This window comes from Labrus bergylta, chromosome 8, assembly GCF_963930695.1.
Source record: "Labrus bergylta chromosome 8, fLabBer1.1, whole genome shotgun sequence".
NCBI lineage: Eukaryota > Metazoa > Chordata > Actinopteri > Labriformes > Labridae > Labrus > Labrus bergylta.
The window spans coordinates 6427589-6451645 of record NC_089202.1 but is presented as its reverse complement, the minus strand read 5'-3'; the positions used below and the strand labels follow the sequence as shown (position 1 = coordinate 6451645).

The following is a 24057-nucleotide window of genomic DNA, read 5'->3' as shown; positions in this document are numbered from 1 at the left end:
GGGGAAGGAGTAGCAGGATTTGTGTGTGTATGTGTGTGTGTATGTGTGTGTGTGTGTGTGTGTGTGTGTGTGTGTGTGTGTGTGAGAGAGAGAGAGAGAGAAAGGCAGAATGTTATCTGTACAACGGCACCCTCTGCTGATTATTTCCAGATATAAAACGCGAACATTTCCTCTTCCACTGTATAGCTGGTGAGTGTTTTACTTCTCTTTGTCTATTGTTTTGAAAATCGCACGCCGGACTTTATTTATTTAAAATTAATTGCAAATCCCACTTGGAGATCGTGATGGTATATATCTGCATGTGCGACATAAACTTCAGTCGAGCATCAAAAAAGGAAGTTCCCTGACCGGGAATCGAACCCGGGCCGCGGCGGTGAGAGCGCCGAATCCTAACCACTAGACCACCAGGGAGCACACTTTAACTTTCGAAATATTTTTTTATATTACTGCAAGTATGTCTCATGATGACGTGGTGTACGGTGCCAGCTACTCACCTTGGTTACATGTTGTTAAGTGACTGATGTTATGCCGTCTATTTGAGGTGTTTTAAAACTCAGTCTACAATATATGCCTAAATGTGAATTATTAGGCTATAGTTAGTTTTTAGTCTGCATAAGAGCAGTTACACTCCACTGCTGGTCAATAATATTATAGACTGTTTACAAACAATCAATACACGCTGAGGGTTGGAGCGCCTCACATTAACGCCCCCTTAAACCAGAGTAGGCCGACACTGCCTGAAGAAAAATCATTTGAATGGTCAACATAATTTTAGTCCTCCAAAAAAAAAAAAAAAAAAACTCCTCAAAACCAGCCACACTCATATTCAGTTGAATACGTGTCAGAATTTGGTCGTGATTACCACGTAGAGGGATTCTTAACCGGCTTTTCAAGAAGCACCTCAGTGGGGTCCTGGCTGGGTCCTTCGCCAACGTGGGAGAAGCGAAAATGTGAAGTTGTTTTGAACTTCTGTGGGAATTTGTGTGAACGATTTCGGTGTGTTTGTTATTGTTTTAAGTTATAAAAGTTGGGCTTGTACAGATCTCTGAGTCTGTTTTACCATGATGCCAGGGGAAAGTCAGTCCAAAGCGCTGGCTTTAGCCGCGGAAGCGACGATCGGAAACTGTCAGAAGTGCTCTCTTCTGCACCAGGTCAGACTGTTCATCTGACACAGCATGTCATGTTTTTGGACTGAATTCAACTGCGTATGCCTGTTGTTTCAAAATTCAAATGTTTTTATCTTATCAGCGAAAGTGAAAATGTTTGTAATTTTCAATTAAAATGTTTGTTTATGTGTTGTTTCCTCGTTTGTCTTTGACAGAGCCTGAATGAATATGTGTCGTCTTTTCTGGCGCTGAAACAGAGGATAGCGGTTTCAGAGTGAGTACTGAAGGACGATCTGTAACCATGGTTACACATCGCAGTCATATCTGGTCACAAAGCTACACAGGTTGAGTTAGATTGATAGTTACAGTTATTGATAGGGCATGTACTCATGTTTACTTCCGGTTGATGTTTGATGCAGTGACGCAATCAGGCTTCAACAACAGCTGGAGGAGCTGCAGATCAAATTATTGTCTCTGGAGAAAAAGACAGCAGATTATGAATCCTTGCAAACACAACTGGAGGAAAAGAAGGTATGCCCTTTCTCTGTCACTCTTGTTTTTCTCTTTGTTTGTTTTCAGTTTCTTCTGTTATCTTTTAACCCCCTCTGTCAATCAGGTCTGCACCCTCTGTTGACTCTTTTAAGTCCCGCCTCTAGACATACATTTTTACATGTTAGCATTTGAGTCCCCTGGTCCTGAATAGACCATTTCTTTCAGTTTCCTTTGTTGCTTTCTTTATATATTCTTTCTTTATATATGTATACATATATATGTTTCTCTCTTGTGGATGTTGTGATCTGAAGTTGTTTTTTTTTCTTTTTTAATGCATTGTACAGCACTTTGGTCAGCTGTAGCTGTTTTTAAATGTGCTTTTATAAATAAATATGACTTGACTTGACTTAACTCCCGCTGTTTTTCTATTTGAAGGGTGCTCTTAAGGCTTATGGACAGATGTCTGAAGAGATGGAAACATTGAAGCAGGAAAACAGCAGAACGGTGGAAGAGTAAGACCTGAATTATATGAATTGTATTGTCATTGTGTAATCATTGTGGTAAATTAATGACATCTCTTATTGAATCCGCTCAGGAATAAGAAGCTTCAAAACCAGCTACATGAAGTGGAAGGTAATTTCAATTTAGATGTCCTTACTTGACATTGATTTATAAATGAAAACGTGTTTAAAATACATAAAATGCACCCTCTTTTTAAAAATAATGATTTGTCTTTTAAACTCTTTGAACTGACAGAAACACAGTCACTTGAAAGCGCAAAGCTGAAGAGGGAAAAGGCTTTTGTAGAAAATGATTTGCTGAAAGTACAGGTAAGCCAATCGTTTCTCTCCAAATACACTTCAGTCATTTTCTTACAGTTAGTGGACTGTTGTACTCAAAAGGCTTCATTCATGTCTGATATCATTTACATTTGTGTTTGACTTCTCCAGGCGTCTTTGATGAAGTCTCAGGCAAAGGCAGAACAACTTGAAAATTTGATGGAGGAGAACGCCAAGACAACACGCATGTAAGAAGTGAAACCTGCTTTAGAGGTGTTGTGTGTTTAATTGAGAATGAAGGACTGGCTGTTTCTGTCATGGTGTGTGTTTTTGTGTGTGTTATGACACTTATATTATTTGTGCAACATTATATTTGGTTTGTTGGTGATCTTCTGGAGAATCGCTGTAAAGTAATATGTTTTAATGTTCCACGTTGTTTTCTCATCAACAGAAAGGAAAACCTTGAAACTAAAGTGAAACAGTTTGAAGGTTGGTGTGAACTGTCTTATTTCAAACAGCTAACGTTCTGCATTGTTGTTATGTGTCTCTTACCTTTGTCTGATGGGGGAGTTATATATCATTTATATCTGTCTTTATTTCAGACTTCATTTGCAAACAAAACCAACAAATATCCCAACTGACTAAAGAGAAGATCCTGCTGGAAAGAAACATTGATGACCTCCAGGTACAGTATTTATCTTTATGAACAGCACATTGTCGGTCAAATCTTTGGTACTGTTTTATTGACCTTTCTTTGTGTTTCATTTAAATGTATCTACAGGCCAGGCTGATCAAACTGGAAAGAGAGAGGATTAAAGGTAACTAAGGAGCAGCTTCATTTACTAACAGAGTGTCACAATGAATACTTATTATTGAGAGAAAAATGTATATACATGTTCTTTTTTTATGTATTTATTTTAAGTTAATTCTCTGCTCAGTTTTGTGACATTAAGACTCTTAATCATATTTTTCTTTATGTTTATTCACAAGACTTTAGGAGCACATCAACTCAAGCAAGTGTACCTGGAGAGCCGAAAGTTAACAAAGGTATGTAGGTTGCTACACATATTATTTATTTAAAAAAAAAAAAAAAAAAGGGAATGGATTGGCTGATTAAATGCACTTTATCCAGACTCCAGTTTACTGTTATTTAGTACTCTGTGTTCACTTAGCCTTGTTTTGGGGCAGAAAAGCCCTGACTGTGCGCTGTAGAGCGCTCTGATGAAGCGCTTGTGCTCTGAGAATAAAAGTGCTTCACATGCCTGTTGTCTCTATGACAACAGTCTTTTAAAAAACGTCTGCTTTATGACCGACTCTGCTCCGTTGCGCTGATATTTGAGATTGTTTTTTTCCCCTTCACTATAAGCATCAAACATAAGATCTTTGCCCTCCTGCTTCGGACACAGAGCAAGGAGAATGTGGGTACAGCGCACGAACCCTAACCCGTAAGAGACAAAAAAAAATACAGCCATTATCATGTATTTTAAAAAGGAGCGCCCAGTCGCGTCAATAGCTCCTTTCTAAAAAGTTGAAAGATTTTCAACTCAAAGCACTCGAAAGCATCTGCATGAGAATGTGGAACCTTCAGAAAAAAGACGCTGGGCGCTGCGCTTTTTCTCTGAACGACCAGCTGCTGCTGCAAACGCTCTCTCTTCATTTAATAACGATTATTAAAAAAAGTCACTGCTAGGTTGACACTGGGCCTCACTTATGCATTGTTTGAATGTTTGTCTGTTTTGTTTTGTTTTCCAGAAAAGATCCGGATGCTGTTGGAGAATGTGTGGGCCTGTGTAGAACCTCAGCAGGAAAACACTACAAACATGTTGCACTTCCCTGGTGAGTCCTCACTCAGCTTGTGTCTGTGTATTGACAGTCCTGGTTATTCATTTGTCTTTGTGCTTCTAAAAAATATTCCAGGTTTCTGAATGTCTCCAGTTAACTTATTATTCTTTTATTTTCAGAGCCCTGTTCCAATCCAGTTTTACCCTCCTCTCCGAAAAACAGTCTTCACTGTCATTTGAAAAAGACGTCCCCATCTCCTCACAAGATCAGAGAATCCCACTGTCACTCCGTTCAGACAAATGCCCCTTTTACACAGATCAAACCTTCTCCACTACGACAGAACGCCGTCAAGGGTCCAGCATGTCTGCAGTCAACAAGGTCCAGGAAGAAAACAGACGCGCCCAAAAAGAGCAAGCGATTGTCAGAGGAGCGCAAACCTGAGGAGTCATCCTCCGACTTTGGCAGCTCCACAGTATCTGCTGAAGAGATACTGTCGTTGTTCAAACCAATACTTCCCTGCATCTCACCACTACCAGATTCGGTAAGAATTCTGTTATATTTAAAGAAAATAATAATAGTAGAAAATTATAAGTTTATGTCATAATATTTGAACGTTATTTGATTGTATTTGTAAATTATCTGAATGAAATTATGATAATTTTCCCCCCAAAAAAAGATTTTTGTTGTATAGCATAAGTTTAAGCATGCTTCTGACTATACATGGGAAATATGTCTCGGAAATGTAGCAAAGCACAAGTTTGTACCCACAAGGCACCTGTCATTTAGTTAATTCAGCTCTTTTTTTCTGATCAATCTGCTTCTTCTTTTGCTTCTTTCTGCCAGGGCGCTGAGTCAGAATCTATGGAGACAGGCGACGGAGAAAAAGAGAACACCAAACATTCTCATAACTCCGTTCATCTGCGACGAGAGAAGTCCTCGCTCATCACAACGTCGGTCTCAAGCCTGTCGACAAAATCTTCTGTTGTACCAACAGAGAAGAATGTGGACTTGCCAGTGGTCATGGCACAGGAAGCAGAACAAATGTCCAATGACAACTTCTCTGAAGACTTGGTACAAAAGTTTCCAAGTGTCGACGCTGAAATGAAGGACATGAGAAGTGCAGATGATGAAGAAATGCAGCTTGAAAAAGCAACGCATTCTGATCAGGAGTTAACAACTGATCTATTAGTATCTGCATCAGCATCATGTGCTTCTTCCACACCAGTTATTGTTGAGTGTATGCCTTCAAATACCGAAAGTCAAAAGTCATCCTGCATGGAAAATCTAGACAACTCAAAAATGAACAGTGCAAAGCACGATCCGTCAAAGACTGCAGATGGTGGAGAGTCACCCAGAAAAATAGATCTAGCTGTCATACCTGAGGGAGAAGGAAAGAATACTGAGTGTCTTGATGAAGACACAGACATCGAGGAGAGGTGTTTGTCTATCAGAAGCAGTGTCTCTTGTAAAGATGGTGAAGAGGAGCTTGGTAATGGTGTATCCATAAAACTACCAGCAGATGAAGATGGGACAGAAGTGCAGGGAAAGAAGGTCGACGTAACAGCAAATGGAAATATGAAACTTCCATTTCATTGCGAGTCTTCACTGTTGGAGATTGAAAATGACGAGTGCGATCAGGATGGAAAATCTGGTCAAGCAAATCCTTCAAACAAGGATGCAAACTTTGAGACATTGGACACTAAACTAGCAGATAATGGACTCTCCCTTTCTGCCCATGAAGAGACAAAGACTGTGAACTGTGACTCTTTGAAAGAAAACACTCATTCTGTGTGCGGGGCGTCGAGTCCTTCATGTTTGTTTCCCACTGGCAAATTACAAGCCTTGGAAACTTGCCAAAACCCAGAACAATTGGATGTTGGTGTGAACATGGAACACGTTTCAATAAACAAGAAAACTCCTCAGCTTGTGCCCAGAAGTGAGAAAGAGAGTGCTATTAAAAAGGCAAATGCCCAAGAGTCGCCTGAGGACGACATTGATGCAAGTATCCATAAAGTGAGTGAATGTAAACTGGGCGCTGTTAGTCCTACTACCTCATTCAAACAAAGTGCAAAAGGACAAATTCAGTGTTTGGAGTCGGAGGAACAGCCTTGTTCAGTGGCAGATTCAACTGCAGATCAACCGCCTGAATTTCTAGGCCAATTTTTAGCTAAAATGGGACCTCCTCTTCCTCCTGTCCTAACCCCTCTGAGCACTCCTCCAAAGGCAGGGAAATCAATCAATCCAAGGCAGGCCATTGGGAAACTTCTGTTCCCCTCACCCCTGGATAGACTGGCTTCACCTACCACTCCAGTCCAGACCCAGTTGACACCCGACAGTCGGCAGCAGAGTTCCTCATCTCTGAACAGTCCAGTACGTTCAAACGGCGTCCCCTCATCGCCCCTTCAGTTCGGCTCTGCCACTCCAAAGCATGCTGTACCTGTACCAGGTCGCCTGCCCAGGACAGCCATGAATTCTTCCATGACTCCTTCCTCCAGTCCATCTCAGGAAAACTCCATGAGGATCCTTGATACCATGTATCCAGATCTGTCTGCCCACGCCCGCACTCTGAGCATCCTCAGAGGAAACGTCGGTCTCAGCATGTGTTCGTCAGACAGTGGAGCATCACCTTCAACCACTGTGAGTCAGATGTCAGGCTTTAAAACGATAAACTCCACCTCAACAGCCTTCACCAAGACTGAGACGAAAGGAGAAAAGCGACGGGCGGACAGTCCGCCTCGACCCAAAAACAGGAAATGTCTCAGGTTGGATAACTGCTCTCCCACTGTCAGTCGACAGCAGGTACCTTCTGCCTCCTCGAACAGTGGAGAGGACACCGGCTCACCTCAGACTCTGAGGCTAAAACAGCTCCGAAACGAGGCAGCTTCTCCAACCATGGAGAGCGGGGCGCCGACAGGGACAGATCTTATAGATACTTATTTAAAGAAAATCGAAAAGCAGTGTTTTGATCTGCTGCCTGTGATCCAGAGCCACCTGTACGTCGGTAATCTGCCCAAGAAGCCTGTCCTAAGAGAAGAGGAGAAGGAGGTCATCGCTGAGATCTGCCAAAGCTGCTTGGTGAGTCAGCTTGTTTTTGTGGATTATGTTTCATACATTCAATCTTCGCTTTTCAACACCTAATTCCGACCTTCTGATCACTTTTCATCGCTGTGTTTCAGCATGTTATATAGAGAGATACAGGCATCTTGTATTAAATGAATGCCATATTTCTTATCTACATAACTAAATTCAACTTGACTGTGAAATAAGCATCCCACATTGTTTTTGTTGGAACTCTACTATAAATACTTTGAGTGCCTGCCAACAAATCCCCTGATTACATTACTTGTAGGCAAAATAGAAAGTGAAGTCTAGTTTGTATTCACAGTCCATCATGATTGAAGAAAACTGCCCACACCTGTTTGTTACATACATTGTGTATCGCTAGAAATATCTCTACAGCCGTACATTGTATTACTACAAAGTTTGTTTATGAATTATAATTCTTATTCAAAGAAGTAGCTCTATCCCGCTAAGCATTTTTGTTCTAGCCAGCCTTTTTTCTGCTATTGTTAAATAAAGAAACAAGAGAGATATATAGCAGGGCTGCCTTTTCTGGGTTAAGGAGGTAATGGTGTTATTGTATCAGCAATGGTTCAGATAAAAAAAAAAGCATGCTACTTGTATATACAAAAGACAAATCCCAAGCAGTGGGATTTAAGAAGAAGCTTGTTGTTTTGTGTCTGTGTCCTTGTGATGGAACTAGTATGACTCTTTGGTGGATTTTCTCTTCAGATTAATGCAGATGATGTGATTCTGGCCATCCTGAACAAACTGAAATCAGAGAAAAGAGATCTAAGCACAAACTACATGCAGGCTCTGTGCAGAGTCCACACGGGGATCTGTAGACAAAAGAGAGACTGGGAGAAGTCTCACATCCTGGCTTACAGCATTCTGGCAGAAGGTAAACCATTCATCCCATTCTGGTTTTTTTTTTTAAAGACTTCACAAACACTTGATATACTGCATACAGGTATTTGAAGTTATTGTGAACAAATAAATCGTTTTTTGGTTACCTTAGGCCCCGTGTCCACCTAGCGATTGTTTGCGGGCAGAAAAGCGCTGGCTGTACACTCACGAGTGTTAGCATGAAGCGTTTCTGCGCTGAGGAAAACGCTGCAAATCCCTCCTGTCTCTATGACAACAGACTGTTGACAACAGCCGCTGTATGACCGACACTATCGGGCTGGGCGATATGGACCAAAACTCATATCTTGATATTGTTTAGCTGAATGGCGATACTCTATGTATTTTATTAACAGTGAAAACACATGTAAAATAAACTACCTGTTTGTGAATTTAAAAAGTAATATTATAAAATAAAAATGTTCCTTAAATACAATAAAAGAGACAGTTAGTCACCATCAGTGAGATGAGAAAAAGGTGACCTGGCACCTCTATGACATTATTTTAATGCAACATAAACTATATCCATATTAAAGATATTGTCTTACCCTTTATCTTGTTTGAAAATATATTGATATATCTTAAAAACTCGATATATTTCCCAGCCCTAGCGACACTGATCCGTATCTTTTTGCATGTTTTGTATGTGAGAAAAGATGGTGGCACGCACTAGGTGGCACACGGGAGCTCAGACTCCAATGTGATTTATTGCTTTTTACTGTGTCTTCCTTACTGCAGATTTTCCAGATGCTGCTATGCTGATTTTGTTCATGGTGACTACGTGGCCCACTGTTCTGTCACACAGCAGTTCTCTGTGCCAGGCAATACATGCTGTCACCAAACTGAAAGCACAAGAAAACCTCCTCAGCTGCCTTTCAGCATTCCTCTGTTGGGACAAGGTGAAGTACTTTAGAGAGTTATTGATTGACTGATGAAACCCATTACTTTTTAATGTCCTTTAAATGAAACCCTGAAGTGAATAGTCAATACAAAGTTTGTTTTGAACACTTGCTCATTTTTAAAGGCTTTATATGTGATTTTTTGATCGCATGCTAATGCTAATGCGATCTTTATTATGCTGGTATCTTCACACTGCATGTAAATTTACCTGAAATGAGCGTGATCTAGAAACACAGTTAAGCAGTGAGTACAGTATGTTATTCTTCTTTTCTCTAGTCTAATTAAACAACTTTTATACTCGAGGGGAGGAGTCAGCTGCCGTCCTGGCGATGTAAACAAACTGAAGATAGGACTCTGAAAACTCTGAAAACATCACAGACAGTGGGACTCGGGTGTTACACCCATTGTAGACAGTCATGACTCACAGAGTTATTTTCAGAGGAAAAACTTGATTTCTATTATATTTAAGTGTGAAAGATCACATATAAAGCCTTTAAGTGTGATCCTTGTTTTGATCACATCATCTTGTCTTTCCCGACCTTACCATCTCTGGCCTTTTTTTTTTTTTTTAACCAATCAAATCATTGCTGCATTGTAAAACTAAATCTGTACCAATGCAGAGTCCTCCATGTGATATTGACGAGCTGATCTCCAGAACGCTGTCTGATATTCGGTCAGGGTCAAGCCCGTCTTTCACTGAACACGGTCGACACGGGATGGACCTGCGGACTGAGGCATGGGAACAAGTCTTCACCCTGCACCTCCTTTGTACACACAAGATGTGGAAGTGGACCTATGAGAATGTATTAGGGTATGTTCGTACGTTTGTCCTGTTCAAAGACTTCCAAACAAGATATCAGTAATCTTGTAAAACTCCATTAAAGGACTAATCCATTGTGAAGCGAACGCTCACTTTAATCTGTTCATTTTTGTTTTGGTAGCAAGGAGCTGTGGCCGTTAATGAACATGTGGGTGACTCAGCCCAGAGATCAACAAGCACCTGTCTCTGATGTGACTGTTGCCACTGTACTTCGACTCATAGGTCAGTTGTTGTTCTTCATTTACCTGTGCGTTAACTAATCTTGAGTGTTCAGTCATTTTTGCAGTTGTATTTGAATTTGTTGTGTTTTTTGTTTTTTCAGGGCGCCTCAGTCAGCTGGGAATCAGAGAGAGGAATGTTTCCTCTGTTACAACGGTGGCCAGCGTCATCAACACGTTTGGAAGGCATGGACACAGTGAAGGTTAGAAATATAAAAAACCTTGGTAAATAGAGAATGATTCAGCCCAGCTCTATTTAATACAGAACCTCTGCTGTGTGCCAAGAGTGCTGCCAACTTCTCCCACACCTGCCTTTCATTAATCACATTTAAAAAAAAAAAAGTGTGTATATGCATGAACACAATGGCCTGTTTATTTAAGCAGATTCCAACATCTTAGCTTGGAATATGAACATATATTTGCATGTTTATATTGAAAATGTATGCTGAATAAACTAGAAACTAAATACTACATGTATTTGTATTCAAATGTGGCCATTTTTTCTCTCCCCAGGTGTGCCATGGGAGGTCCAGTTAGCAGCCATCTACTGCATCTACGACCTGTCTCCCATCAATCCCAAAGAAGCCATGGAAGCTCTTGCTGGGTGGAGAGGAGAAACGTCTCGGAGCGTCCCCCCTGCTGTCACGAGCTGCATTAACCAGTTAGCCTCAGTCTGCAGACAGATTAAGAGCTGAGAGAGACAAAACCACATGGATTTTACATTTACAAGACAGGATGATATGGAAAAATCCCATCATACACCCAAGTTTATTTCAATGTATGCACTTGTAGACTATGTTAAATTCCTGCTTCATTTAGCATGGAGGCACATGTAGAGATTTTAAACTGAAACAAATCATCAAGGTCACTTTCAGACATGTTTGCACTTCTACTTAAATAATAAATAAATAACATGTCATTTTGATATATAGTACTACTTGTCTTCTGGGTCAATGTTTGAGAAATTCAATTCAATTTGGTTTTCTTAATGTTTTAAATGTCCATACTGTAATAAATGTACTCGCATAATCAGCTGCCTCTGACATACTCAGGTTATCCTGTAAAATATTGTAAAACATGTACCAGTAGATGCCTTTTGTTGTTAACTGTGGCTCTGTTAGGTTTAGTTTTTCTTTCAAGAGATTGTTTATTGTAGGAATTAAATATAAGATGTTTACAATCACATGTGATTTGTACAGTTTATAATTTAAATATTTAAAATTAAAATGTCTATATATTGAATCTATGTATGTCTCTTTTCATGATTTCTTCCCAATGCTGCTGCAGTGTTCTATATTACAAAGCCCTAAAAAATGTCCAGGGGAGTTAATTACTAAATAAAACGAAATGTGCGTCTGTCAGTCATTTGCCGGAAGCTTAGTCCATATTTTGTGGTAAAGTGTTAATTATAAACATTAAGTATAAAACACAGAAGTAGCACTGAACGCGCTGTGGAGATAGTATTGATCCTCCAGACAAATTACTACAACTCTCACGTTTTGTAATGACCGGTTTGGTCTTCATAAAGTGTAGACACGCACAAAGGTCTGATTTCCGGGAGCGACCTTCAAAATAAATGTCTACCTAAACTGGAAACTAGGATTTTTTTTTTGTCCTTCTTGATGTGTCAGATAAACATTACTGTTTAGAATATACTTGAAATGTTATGTGTTAATTATATGGCGGGTATTGTGACTACATTTTAAGCAGACTGAAATATGTCTGTATGAAATACATACAGTGAAGTATATGTTAAAATACTCTTATACAAACATTGTTTAAGTTAGGAATAAATTATTAATTACCAATAAAATTAAAATAAAATAAAAAATAATAAAAATTTGTGCTGATGAAAACGACTCTAGACTTATGTATGATAATCTTGTGAATAATGCAAGGACCTTCATATATCTATGACCCATTTCTAATATTTGATTTTGTGGCGTGTGATTTTATATTTCAAAGGAGAATTTTTTAAATAGTTTGACTTCCGGCTTGTCTAGGCCTGTGTGAGGATGACTTGACGCATCTCTTGATTCTGAGGGGTGTGTTCAAAAGATTTAAATCCCTCACACATGCGCAGACGCTGATCCGTGCTGCTGGGTGCGCCATATTGGCTGGCTTACATGGGGAGTGGAGTTGGACTAGCCGCTTGAAAAACCAAACCAGTTTCCAGTCATGAAGTGCTTCGAGGACAGCAAGTAAATCAAGGCGGTAGGATTTATTTGTGTCCTGCAGTGCGACGTGTTTGATTTGCCAAATTGCTCGTCATTTCCAGTGCAGAGGGTTCTCGGTAAAGTCGACTCTCATGGACCCCAGGACCGCTTGGATCCAGCCGGAGCAGAAGGGACCTGCCAATTCCCTGTGGATGCACATTTGGGAAACCTCTCAGGGATTTGGAGCAAACCCCGGCATCGACAACCACCTTCACCACCAACGCAACTTCGCGGCGCATAATGCCAACTCCACGGACACGCACGGCGGCGACTACTGCAAAAACGTAGCAGCAGCAGCAGCAGCAGCGCCGCCGCCGGGAGGTGTGTTCGGAAAACTGGCGAAGCGAGACGGAGAGAGGGGAAGTGTCCGGAGGAAGGGCTCGTTGTCGCCGTCCTCCTCCTCTCTGGACTCGGAGGCCGAGAGCTCCTCTCCTTCCGGCTCCTCTCTGCACATCGACAATTTGAACGTCGCAGAAGAAGAAGAGGAGGAGGAGGAGGCCCACCGGGTTTTCTGCTACGGCGAGCACGAGTTGAACGAGAACAATCTCCGGCGGCAACATCCCCCTCCGCCTTTTCACGCTGTTCAGCAACACTGTCGCAGCATGCAACAATCTTTCGGCCACACCCCCAGTGGGATGAAAAATCAGCACGGAAACAAGCACCACCACCACCACCACCAGTCCCACTCCTCCGGCCGCAGGAGGCATCTGAACAGAGCCAACACTTTCCACGGCATCAACCCGCTGCTGTCCTTCGGCTGCAGTGGACACTGTATAGACTCTACCTGTAGCCTGTGGAAAACCAGGCGCTACAGCCCGGGCATTAATGGGTGAGGACTTGAGGGGGGGGGGGGGGAGGGGGGGTGAAGGTATTTGATAAATTAATGAATTAACTTGTGATTACAAAAAGTGAGGTCGCAGGGTTCTTGAAGGAGTCCCAGCAGGTCACCCAACAAAAAAGTACATCTTGTACACTCAAACGAGAAAATGTCACAATCATAATGTCCTCTTCAGATATTGCATTATCAATGTGCACTTTAGGTGCTTTAGAGCAGGGGGTCTGGACTCAACACATGTATATGTAAAATTACTTAAAATTGCATATTTTACCCATTATTGTGAACACATATACAAAAGAGTAGATCAAGAGATTCATTATTTTCTGCTTCTAGCGTTTCTTTTAATACATCACTAAAATAATATTTGCCTATTAGTCTTCCGGGGTTTTTTAACCACCTCCATGGACCGCGAGGGTCTTCATGTCTCTAGCAGCTTATTTTGGGGGTCACATGCTTTTAAAGTTTGGGAACCCTTGCTTTAGAGTGTTCCTTCTCTCTGTTTTGAAGCAGTAACGTGTTACGGAGGCCAAGTCCCAACACTTCCCCTCCTGAATCTCACATACAATGTCCAATAACCATCACTTTTCCCCCTTCTTGTACATGAGGCTGTGATACAAGCTGTTCTGTTTCCCCTTGCAGTCTTCATGAAGAAATCATGGACTTTTTCAACTTCATGTCACCCCGGCCAGAGGAGGAGGCCATGAGGAGAAACGTCGTGAACAGAATAGAAAGTGTCATCAAGGACTTGTGGCCCACAGCTAGGGTGAGTGGTGCAGAGAGGCTTGGAGAGGTAACTCCATCTGTTTGTGTGGGGACGGTGTACTCCACTCTCATCTACCCAGCATGTCATCACAACTCTCAGTCCCTTTGGGAAAGTTCTTCTTTGCCCTTTTCCATATCGTTTTTTTAACTGCTTCTTCTTATCCTCTGAAAAATATCATCTATGATCCCTCTTTTATCCAAAGTTGGTCACAAGCCAGGAGGTAGCAACGTCAGTAAGTACAAACAGACTTTAAGTCTGATCGGACATACGGGTGATGACAGGCAGTACACAGAGGAAGAGCTCTTTTTTTTTTATTAATGGAAGTTAATGTATTGTCATCGACAGCTGTTCCTGAGAGTTATAATCAGCATTAAAACCATTCTTAACATCGCCATCATCAATATGATTAAGTGGGTCGGTGTTAATGAAAGAGCTGGGTCTTTAGCTTTTTCTTGAAGGTGCAAAGGGACTCAGGTAATGTGAAATACAGGATTCAGAAGTTTAACATGTATATCATGGACTCTTGGCTGAGTTACTGTCAGTAAGGTGTATTGAACTTTGGAGACATTTAAGCTAGATATAAGATGTAGTGTGGATTCGGGCTTCCATGTCTTTACTCATTTACATGCATGAGGCAGACTGAGTTAAATAACACCTTCTCCTGCGGTCTTATCACACTGAGCATTAACTGGTTAAGAGACTCTTTGCTGTTAGTGTGTCTGGAGGTTGTTGCTCTTCATATGAATCGTCACATCCACATTCAAGTCAAATGCTAGTCAACACTACATGTCAAAGAAGAGTAATCACGTGTTTTGTTATTTGAGGCCCACAGTAAGTAAGTGACTTATTTTCCAGTGTATGCTGCCAAGAAAATGTTAGACGCAGGCTTCTGATCAAATAAACAGTCTTTTGTTTTGTTAGCACTGTAAACATTTTGAGCTAATCATGGTCCATAGAAGTCCCAGTTGGCTTCTTCTCTCTAAGTTTTGATATTTTTATTCTCTCTGAAGACCAATTTGTGAAACATTTTTCCACGCTGTCGCAGTGAAAGTGGTTCCTTTTTTTTTTTTTTTTTATCTGACTTTGGTCCCAGACCAGTAAGTAACTCTATTTAAAATGAAAGGGAACACATGAAAACCTCAGTCAGTTCAGCTTAACTACTATCTGCTGCTGTACAGAGGACGTCCATGTGTCATACTTTAGTTACCTCAACAGTTACTCATTGTATTTGTGAGACTCTAAACTAACGGACTTTGAAAAAAGTACAGAAATGTATTTGATGCATGCAATATAATAAATGTATTCCCAATGTTCTTTCTCTTGTAGACAATCTGCACAAGTATTTTATTTTTTATTTTTTTACGATTTACAGAACTATTTGTAAATCTAAGCTTCCCTAGCAACACCTGCTCAGGCCTCCTGCATATTGCTAACCAGCATGGGAGTTTTGATGTTTGTCATCGGGCAAACATTGCTGATTGTGGACTTTAAGACTTATTTAAGCAGAAAGATATACAAGTTGAAAGACGTTTCTCCAAAGAACCATTGCACATAGAATATGTTTTTGGGTTGTTTTTTTAGCTACCTTTTTAAAGGTGCACTGTGAAGATTTGGTAGTGAAATTTGAAAGTTGGAGAAGTGAAACAATTCTGTGATATTTTCTGAACTGAATATAAAAACTAGGTCCCTGGAACTCTGTTGGGAGCTCACAAGCTACCAGGAGAGTTACAGTTCCACTGTTTAGGAGCCTACCACCACAACTTCTCGCCATATCATTCTATCTTCAGTGTTACAGGGACCACATTTTCCTCTGAGGACAGTTTGTGTATAAAGCTATAAACATATACCACAGAATCTGCACATTTCTCTACCAAAACTCCATAGTGCACCTTTAACTCCCTCCTGGTACATTTCCATTTTTGTATGTGAAAGTAGGACATGCATCAGTCAGGAAAAGATAAAGTGACATTATTGTTGAGTTTGATTCTGCTTCCATGAGCTTTTAAGAAACGATGTGTTAAGTGAATAACATGAATTTAGTGATGTAGCAGTGTTGCTAAACCCCGTGACAAAACAGCCAATGAGCACAAAGGTCAAACGAGTTATAGGTGATAATGATTACAAAGTGTTCTGTCTTACTTTAAGCTTGATTTGTGTTTGTGTTCAATGCAGGTGGAGATATTTGGCAGCTTCAGCACAGGACTTTATCTTCCAACCAGGTAGAGTGTGTGTCTCGTCTTGTACAGTGTGACCTTTACCTTGACCTCTTCTCAAATGTCTCCTGGAAGTGGTGCTGCTAGCACTTTCCTTAGTTGGGCCATGTTTATATCCATTTTTTTTGTCATGGAGCTTAAATAATGGGATACCACAGAGACCGTAGAGTTAGTGTAGCAAAACATCAACCAGGTGCGTTTGACTAAGAGCTTACTTTAAAACGATCTGATGGTGTGTGTGAGTTCACCGTCACAGTATGTTTCTCAAGGTTGATAAAGAGGAATGCCAAGTTTTACAGCTCAGAACTTTTTAAACATTGTCACTAGCATTGTGCAAATAAACATAAACAGTCAGTGTTGGAATTTAAAAAACAACAACAAAAAAAACAGTTTAATGCTGTGGTTGTTTCTGCACCACACTTCACTTAATGCTCATTAAACTGTGCTTAACTTCTCGATGAACGAAATGTTGACCATGAGTGAGAACTACGGGTCTTTTAAGATGACCATATCATGAATCTAATTCCTGATAAGACTGCAGAGTACCTGTTGGTTAATGTATCAACAACCTTTGTTAAACTCGGATGCAATGGACTTTTTCTTCATAGGAACCTAATGTGATAGTCACCTTCTCTTTCACTTTTATCATTATCTTTCCTTCAGCCAGTCTTCCAAATAGGCATATTGTGCTTCCAGAACCTACACACTCTTAAGTTAATTTACTAAGGTAGCATGGTAAGGGCTCTGAGTAGCCATAAAACACACCAGTGCACTTTTCCAAAAGGCTGATTAGTTAAAGAACATAGAGACGGTCTCCCGATGTTTTCAGTGATCTCATCCTCACTCTGCAGTGTTTGTGTATGGACAGAAAGCTTGCTTAAAAAGTGTTAGAGGTACCAAGTCATTTTGTGTGTCTGTTCTCAGTGACATTGACCTGGTAGTGTTTGGACAGTGGGACCATCCTCCTCTGCAGGAACTGGAACAAGCCCTGAAGAAACACAACGTGGCCGGCCCATACCCCATCAAGGTCCTGGACAAAGCTACCGTAAGTTTCAAGAGGATGAGGCTCCTTCATTCTGGTCGACTCTTGTCATGATGACACGGGTTGTGTCTATAGTTTATTATAAAACAGGAAATGTTATTTTAACCTGTCCTTAGGTGCCAATTATCAAACTTACTGACCATGAAACAGAAGTGAAGGTGGACATCAGCTTTAATGTGGAGACTGCAGTAAAAGCAGCACAGTTCATCAAAAGCTATCTGAAGGTAAGATTTTGAAACATGACCTTCTCATCGGAATGTTTTCCTTTTTTTTTTTTTTTTTGTGTGTGTTATAAAAACACTAATGTTGTTTTTTTTCTTTCTGTCTTGTAGAAGTACACAGTTCTGCCGCCTCTGATCTTTGTCCTGAAGCAGTTCCTTCTGCAGAGGGATCTGAATGAAGTGTTTACTGGAGGAATCAGCTCCTACAGCCTCATACTGATGGCCATCAGCTTTCTGCAGGTACACAAACTTCTGCATGTATAAATATGTGGTGTATAGGACACACTTTTAATACCAATCTTTTAATTTTAAGTGGTGGCTTCGACCAATAAAGCAGCATAAAATGCAGACGAACACGGCGTCATTACCGTGAGTGCAGCCACCACCATCGCACACTGCAGACGATGAGATGTGCCCTAAAGTCAGGACAGAGTGTGTATTCAAGCGGCCGTTGCCATCTCTGTGCACGTAATTAACGGCTGCATAATGTTTTCTGCTCGTCATTAAGTTGTTCGCTCTTTAGTTGATATTCTTAATCTGTTGAGGGCAAATATTCTCATTATAGCACCCACCCACCCACCCCGTTGTGAGCATATGTGAACAGCCAGGTCAGGAGAATATCTGGAGCAGTCCTCCTGAATGATCTAGATATTTTCTGGAGTGCGTTATGTGAAAACGGTTTAAGAGACCCCAAGAAACAGACTGCATCTTATATACTGGTGTGACTTTTATTCCTGATTTTTCAGTAAATGCTTTCATGTTCAACACATTTTCTAATTTGTTTCAGATACACTTCTGCCTCTGTTTGTTTCATATATCCACAAGAGATGATATCCTATTTCATTGGTTTCAATTTCTGTTTCTTTAATGTATTGAAATAATGTCATTGTAACCAATGCTAATCTTGTATGTATACTGAATGTACTACTTGTAAAAATGTAATTTCAGAAGACAGAATTAGTGAAGTCATATTATCATAAGTTCACTTTAATAACTCACTGATAGTGTTGAACTTAACACAGCATTAAATATGCTCATACGTTTGATGTTTTCTAGCTGTGCTGTTTGTCATGGAAATCCTTGACAATGATGTTTGTTTGTTTTTTTTATTACAAAAATGTAACTTGAGTAAACATTAATGATCTCTCTCTGTCCTGCTTATCAGTTACACCCTCGGATAGACACACGGCGTACCAACATCAACCTGGGCATCCTCCTCATCGAGTTCTTCGAGCTGTACGGCCGTGACTTCAACTACATAAAGACCGGCATCAGGGTGAAGAACGGAGGGGCGTACCTCTCCAAGGAGGAAATGCTCAAAGCCATGGGGAGTGGAAACAGGCCATCCATGCTGTGCATCGAAGATCCTATACAACCAGGTCAGATAGGAATTTAACATTTTAAATTCACTTTCTGATATACAGGATGAATGTGTCATCAGAGTGCTCAGGGATGTCAAAAATAACCGTTTTAGACTATTCAGAAATACTCTTATTCCTACATGACAAGTGTTGATACACATTTCCCCGCGGTTTCATAACCAGGTTGTTCCATACTTTGTTTTCTCTGAAGTTGCTTTAGTTTGTAATCCCAGTTGCCAAATCATTCTAAAGTAATCCAATAAGATAAAAGCTATCAGGATCAAGTATTGAAATTGTGTTGTTTCATCGCTAGAAGTACACTAGTTTACCAGCTAAAATATGTAGAGATGTTGTCTCTCAACCGGAAGGTCGAGGGATCGATCCCCAGCTCCTGCAGCAACATGTCCGATGTGTCCTTGGGCAAGACACTTAACCCCTAATTGCTCCCGCTGCTTCGTCTGCGGCAAATGAATGTGTATGAATGGGATAGTAGTTACTTCTGATGATCTCACTACACAGCAACATTTTCCATCAGCGTGTGAATGTGTAGGTGTGACATGTGGTGTAAAAAGCACTTGAGTAGTCAGAAGACTAGAAAAGAGCTAAACAAGCTCAAGTCTAAAAGTTTAAAAAAATAAAATCTTGATCAAGTCAGAGGTTTGGTTGAAGATAGGGTTGTAAGGAGACTTTTAAATAGTCAAACAATACAACATTTTTACTATGTACTTTATATTTCATGACATTTCTTACAACATATTGCCCTAAAATGCTGTATTGCTTCAGTTCCAGAGTAAATTAAGTACACATTAGGGTTATAAAAAAAATATATTTTGTCCTAAATAGAATATTTCACCTCACAGCATCAATATCAAACATTAAAAAACTAATTGAAAGAGTATTTGAGTTTTTCCACAGGGGGAGCCAAAATCCACACAACGTATATAGTGTGAAGTCTCCTTTTTGATAATCCAGTTTTTCTTTGAAAGAGCATGATAAAAGTGCACGCTGGATAAAATTTAAAAAAAAAAAAAGTGGATCACTAAGTGTGGATTACTCTCATCCTAAATAAACCTTTTGAATAACCATGCCCATACTATTGTCATGTTGTGATATTCTCAGGTAACGATGTGGGCAGGAGCTCATACGGCGTCCTGCAGGTGAAGCAGGTGTTTGATTTCGCCTACATGGTTCTGAGTCATGGTGTGTCCCCTCTTGCTCGTGCCTACCCCAATAAAGAGTATGACAGGTTGGTTTCTTCAATGGTTTCTTAGCCATTTCTGATTCATTTGTTTCCTGGATATCCTGCCAGCATTATCTACTTCACCTTCTCTCTGGTTTGCAGTACTTTAGGCCGAATAATTAAAGTCAGCCCAGAGGTGTTGGCCTACAGGGACTGGACCATCAAGAAATGGGGACTCAGGCAGTACGCTAAGCTGGAGAACCACGGTAACTTTGTTGCAACCTCACCTAGATCATGTAACTTTGATCTACTGGAACAATGGATTCCACATACTGTTGAATCAGTTCACATATTTCTTCATTAAATGGTCGAATACTGTTTGGTCCCCAGATGTGGACACTTGTGAGCAGGACCTCGCCCGGCTGATGCTGGTTTCTGTTGAAGATCAGAGAGACACCTCATCCCCCCTCAGCGCTGACTCCCCCTCACCTTCTCCGGTCTTCCTCCCCAGTCCTCAACACCACTCTTCATCATCATCCTCTGCTTGCTCGCTCTCCTCCTCCTCTGGGAGTGACATAGTAAGCACACAGGATTTTTTTTTAATTGTTTACAAGAGATGTGTTTAATTAGTTCACGATGATTCCTCACACTTCTGCAACACATGAAATAGCATGAAAAACATCCTATCAACTCTGGCTGAAAATGATTTCCACTAATTGCACTTTGTAAAACTGTGTCTCTTCTACAGGAGTCTGATTCTCCACCCATCAGTAATGCTGCTATCCAGCTCCACCCTCTCACTCTGGCCTCAGTCCAGTCAGTAATCCAGATGGCTGCTGACCTGCGGGCTTCTCATCAGGCAGGCTTTATCCACACTGCACCTCAGGTAGGTCCAACTTTTTTTTTCCCTCACAGGTTGCAGAAAAACAGGAACACTGACTTAAATTGAAACCAGAAAATATACAATGTAAGAATCAAACCTGTTGCAATTTTATTGATCTTGACTTTCCCCTTGGAATAGTTCCCATCCTTAATCTCTTCTATTTGTTCTCTCTAGGTCCAGATGTCACTCCCAGAGAGCCTAACCATCCCACCACTCTCTAATTGCCAGTTCTACCATGAGAACCCACCTTCCATCAGTGTTGTGCACCGGCACACGTCGCAGGCCGCACATGTCTCCCAGCACACCAACTCCCCGAGCCCTCTCCCCAGCCCCCTCCACCAGCTCCAGCATCCTCAGGTCGCGGGGCAGCAGAGCCACGCGTACATCATGAGATCTAATTCCCACGGCTCCCACGAGTCTCACAAAGTTGGCTTTAAGCACAATCAAGGTGGGCCCCGAGGTCCAAATCACTCTCAAGGTACCTTCAGTCCCCTGCGGCGGTTTGCTCAGCAGGGACATAACGCAGCGGCGGGTTTCAGGAACCAGCAGCAGTACAACCAGAACACCTGGAGACGTAGGAAGAGAGATGACCCTCCTGCTCTCAACCAGAGCAGATGAATGACTGACACTACTTGACTTGGCATTGATTATTGAGAAGCTGTGAATGTGGGACACCCGTTTTCAGTCGGACGCTCCAAAGACACACCTACTACATCCAGGAATCCAGAAGTCAATGGAAGCTGTCTCGCAGGGTGTGGAATAATCGTCTCTGCTCGCCTTGTGCGGGCTACGCTCTTGCAGGAGAAGACCGACTTTAAACAACCTAAAACATAAACAGTGTCAAAATTCAGCGTGGGATTGAGAAGCCGTTCCTCTTCATTTGATGCACACCAGCACAAACTTTGAGTTGATGGAGGAATAACTGATCTCCCGAAACTGGATCTTTTCAGCAGTGTTACTTCCCACCTGCTTAAAAGCCGGCTGCAGGACTGAAGAGTATCAAGTTTAACAGCTTGAATGCAACATCATGTGCCATAGTACTGAACTGGTTTATCAAACCTGGTCTGTCTTGAAGTTCTGGCCCTTTTGATCAGGTTTCGGGCTCCTTTGATCTCTTGAATGCAACTCCTTATTGGGCGACGCTCTTCGATTCAGAGCTCTTACAGCTTGGACTATCACCTACAAATTGTACTCTGAACTGAAGCGAAGCACTACCTTTCTACCTATGCAGCGCAGCGCTGACTTGATGTTTTCGGTGTGACGGCACAAAACAGACCTTGTCTCAAGTGCTTAAACTGTGATGACTTGTTTGAATGTACCAAGTGTTACTTCCTTTGTGTGTTGGTCATTTTCTTTGGTTCTCTTTGTTTTTGTCACTGAGGGATTTTTTTTTTTCTCGTTCACATTGGCACTATTCTGTTTTTTTTTTTTGTTTTTTTTGTATTGTGAACATTTCCACCTTATTTTATATTTGTTGCGTTAATGTGCAATAATGGCTTGCTTTTATTTAATTTATTTCACATTTTTAGTTTAATTTTATGGGTCCTCCCCAGTCTACGTTCTCTCCTGTTTATTTCTAGACTACATTGATCAGTGCAATAGATGGATTTAAGGGCCTTGAATGAATGTGTTTGTGTGTGTGTGTACAGCTTTCCAGCAGAAGGGGGAGCTATGGTATTGAAGCATGAGAGATGTGCCAAAAATCCTATGATGCCAACATTTTCCTCATGCATCACTTCCCATTGCAATATGATCTCTTGAGATTTTGCCAACTGCCTGTCCAAAAGGTTTTCCCACCACTTGTTGTCATTTCAAACACTTAAAAGAAGTTAGTAGGTGTAGTTTCTCCCATCAGACTTCAGGCTGTACTGAGGAAATGCACCTTTTAGCAGTTTATAGTCCATACCATTTCAAAAAGAGTTGGTGCTACTTATTACCAGCAAAGTGCTTGTGTTTTTGCCTTATATCTCCTTTTTGGATTCTGTTGAAGCAACAGGTTACTGCCTTCTTAAACGACCAAATTTGCCCTTTGTCCTGTACGTAGCCAGCTTTCTGTATTTGTTTCTGTAAGCACTGCCAGGTTTACTTGGCTTTTATTTTCTATATGCAGCTTCAACGTGAATGCTCCAGGAGTAGACAACTTACTGCAGTAAACGAATGTTAGCTTGTCACATCTATTTTTTTTTTTTTTTTTTTTGTCTTAAGAGTTAAAAACTGGTTGTATAAGAGATTTTCCTTTCCTATATTTAAAAACAAGACAAGGTTTCAAAGCTACATTTACACAACAATCCATAACTGGCCATGGAATGTAAACAAATTCACCTATACAAGAGTTTTGGTAGAGCCATTACAACCAAAATGTTGTGAAGTCCTTCATTTCAAAAGTCTGCAAATGCGACTCCCATGCAAACCAAACGATGGATGGACTCAACTTGATACTGTTGGCGTTATCCCCTCGTATTCAGTGCGGCTCTTATTGAGCCGTCCAGAGGATAGCCGTTGGGTTGTTGCTTCACAATCTCACAAACCAAATCCCTTGCTCGTGTGTGTCATTATGGATGGGTTATTATGTGTATATGACTGACATATAGATGTAAACCTTGTTTTTTTTATGTAAGTTTTTCTATTTTTTTAATAAACATTTTAAAACTTAATTTCCCTTATCGTGTGTGTTTTGACGGCTGATGGTGGAGAAAATGCTGACGATCAACCTGTCTTTATCTGGACTGAAACTTCAAGTTTATTTATGGATATTATATCAAACTCAGTTTTTTAAAGCTGAGGGTTGTATTTCTTTCTGCTGCATTTGTCCTGTAGTATATTTATAGTCATTTAATTTGAACACCTGATTTTTCAAATCTTGCTCTTAGTTCTCCTGTCAGGAAACTTAGGAACACAGTCTGGTGTACTTCCTCTCTGGCTCTGATGGTGGCACTGTTGGATCATCGCTTGGCTTCTCTATCTCTAATCCATTACTTTGCAGACTGTGAGCAGGTTGCAGGAAAGTAGAGCGAGACACAGGAAGAGGGCTTCAACAAATCACTCCTCGGAGAGTTTGTGGCTGGAACCGATGTCATTTTATTGCGATTAAAACCGTGAAGAAAAATGTCCCCATGAGACCCCTTTAACCCTTTTCTGTGTCAAAATAGCTGACTCAGGCACAAATAAATTATGTCCCGCCTCCTTGCCATGACCTGCTTTTTTTTAATCTGTCGGGTTTAATGTTTAAATAATAGTGATACTTTGGCCCAGGCTTTGATTTGTAATCTTATTAAAAGCT

At 40.9% G+C, this 24057-nt stretch overlaps 2 protein-coding genes and 1 non-coding gene across 4 annotated transcripts; 2 read left to right on the top strand and 1 right to left on the bottom strand.

The window, feature by feature from the left end:
- Nucleotides 1-339: 339 nt before the first annotated feature.
- On the bottom strand, nt 340-411 carry trnae-cuc (transfer RNA glutamic acid (anticodon CUC)). The gene has a single exon. It is a non-coding gene; the product is annotated as a tRNA-Glu (tRNA).
- Nucleotides 412-923: 512 nt separating this feature from the next.
- ice1 (KIAA0947-like (H. sapiens)) lies at nt 924-11306 on the top strand. The gene is made up of 20 exons (XM_020634546.3): nt 924-1151; nt 1322-1380; nt 1526-1637; nt 2034-2110; nt 2194-2231; nt 2355-2428; nt 2549-2625; nt 2829-2866; nt 2980-3062; nt 3159-3195; nt 3368-3424; nt 4130-4213; nt 4339-4700; nt 5003-7234; nt 7952-8120; nt 8861-9021; nt 9643-9833; nt 9964-10064; nt 10165-10263; nt 10574-11306. The coding sequence occupies exons 1-20, from the start codon at nt 1062-1064 to the stop codon at nt 10753-10755; spliced, it is 4323 nt and encodes a 1440-aa protein (XP_020490202.2). The 5' UTR covers nt 924-1061; the 3' UTR covers nt 10756-11306.
- An 845-nt stretch (nt 11307-12151) lies between these two features.
- On the top strand, nt 12152-23431 carry LOC109984403 (terminal nucleotidyltransferase 4A). Of its 2 annotated transcripts, none has more exons than XM_020634542.3 (12): nt 12152-13105; nt 13754-13877; nt 16050-16096; nt 17015-17135; nt 17249-17356; nt 17465-17593; nt 18519-18732; nt 19834-19951; nt 20057-20160; nt 20285-20472; nt 20643-20780; nt 20952-23431. In XM_020634542.3, exons 1-12 carry the CDS (start codon nt 12369-12371, stop codon nt 21393-21395), a joined length of 2472 nt encoding a protein of 823 aa, XP_020490198.2. In that variant the 5' UTR covers nt 12152-12368; the 3' UTR covers nt 21396-23431. The 2 variants fall into 2 exon arrangements, with proteins under 2 accessions (XP_020490198.2, XP_020490197.2); XM_020634541.3 differs by having other exon boundaries at nt 19834-19960.
- The last annotated feature ends 626 nt before the right edge of the window (nt 23432-24057 follow it).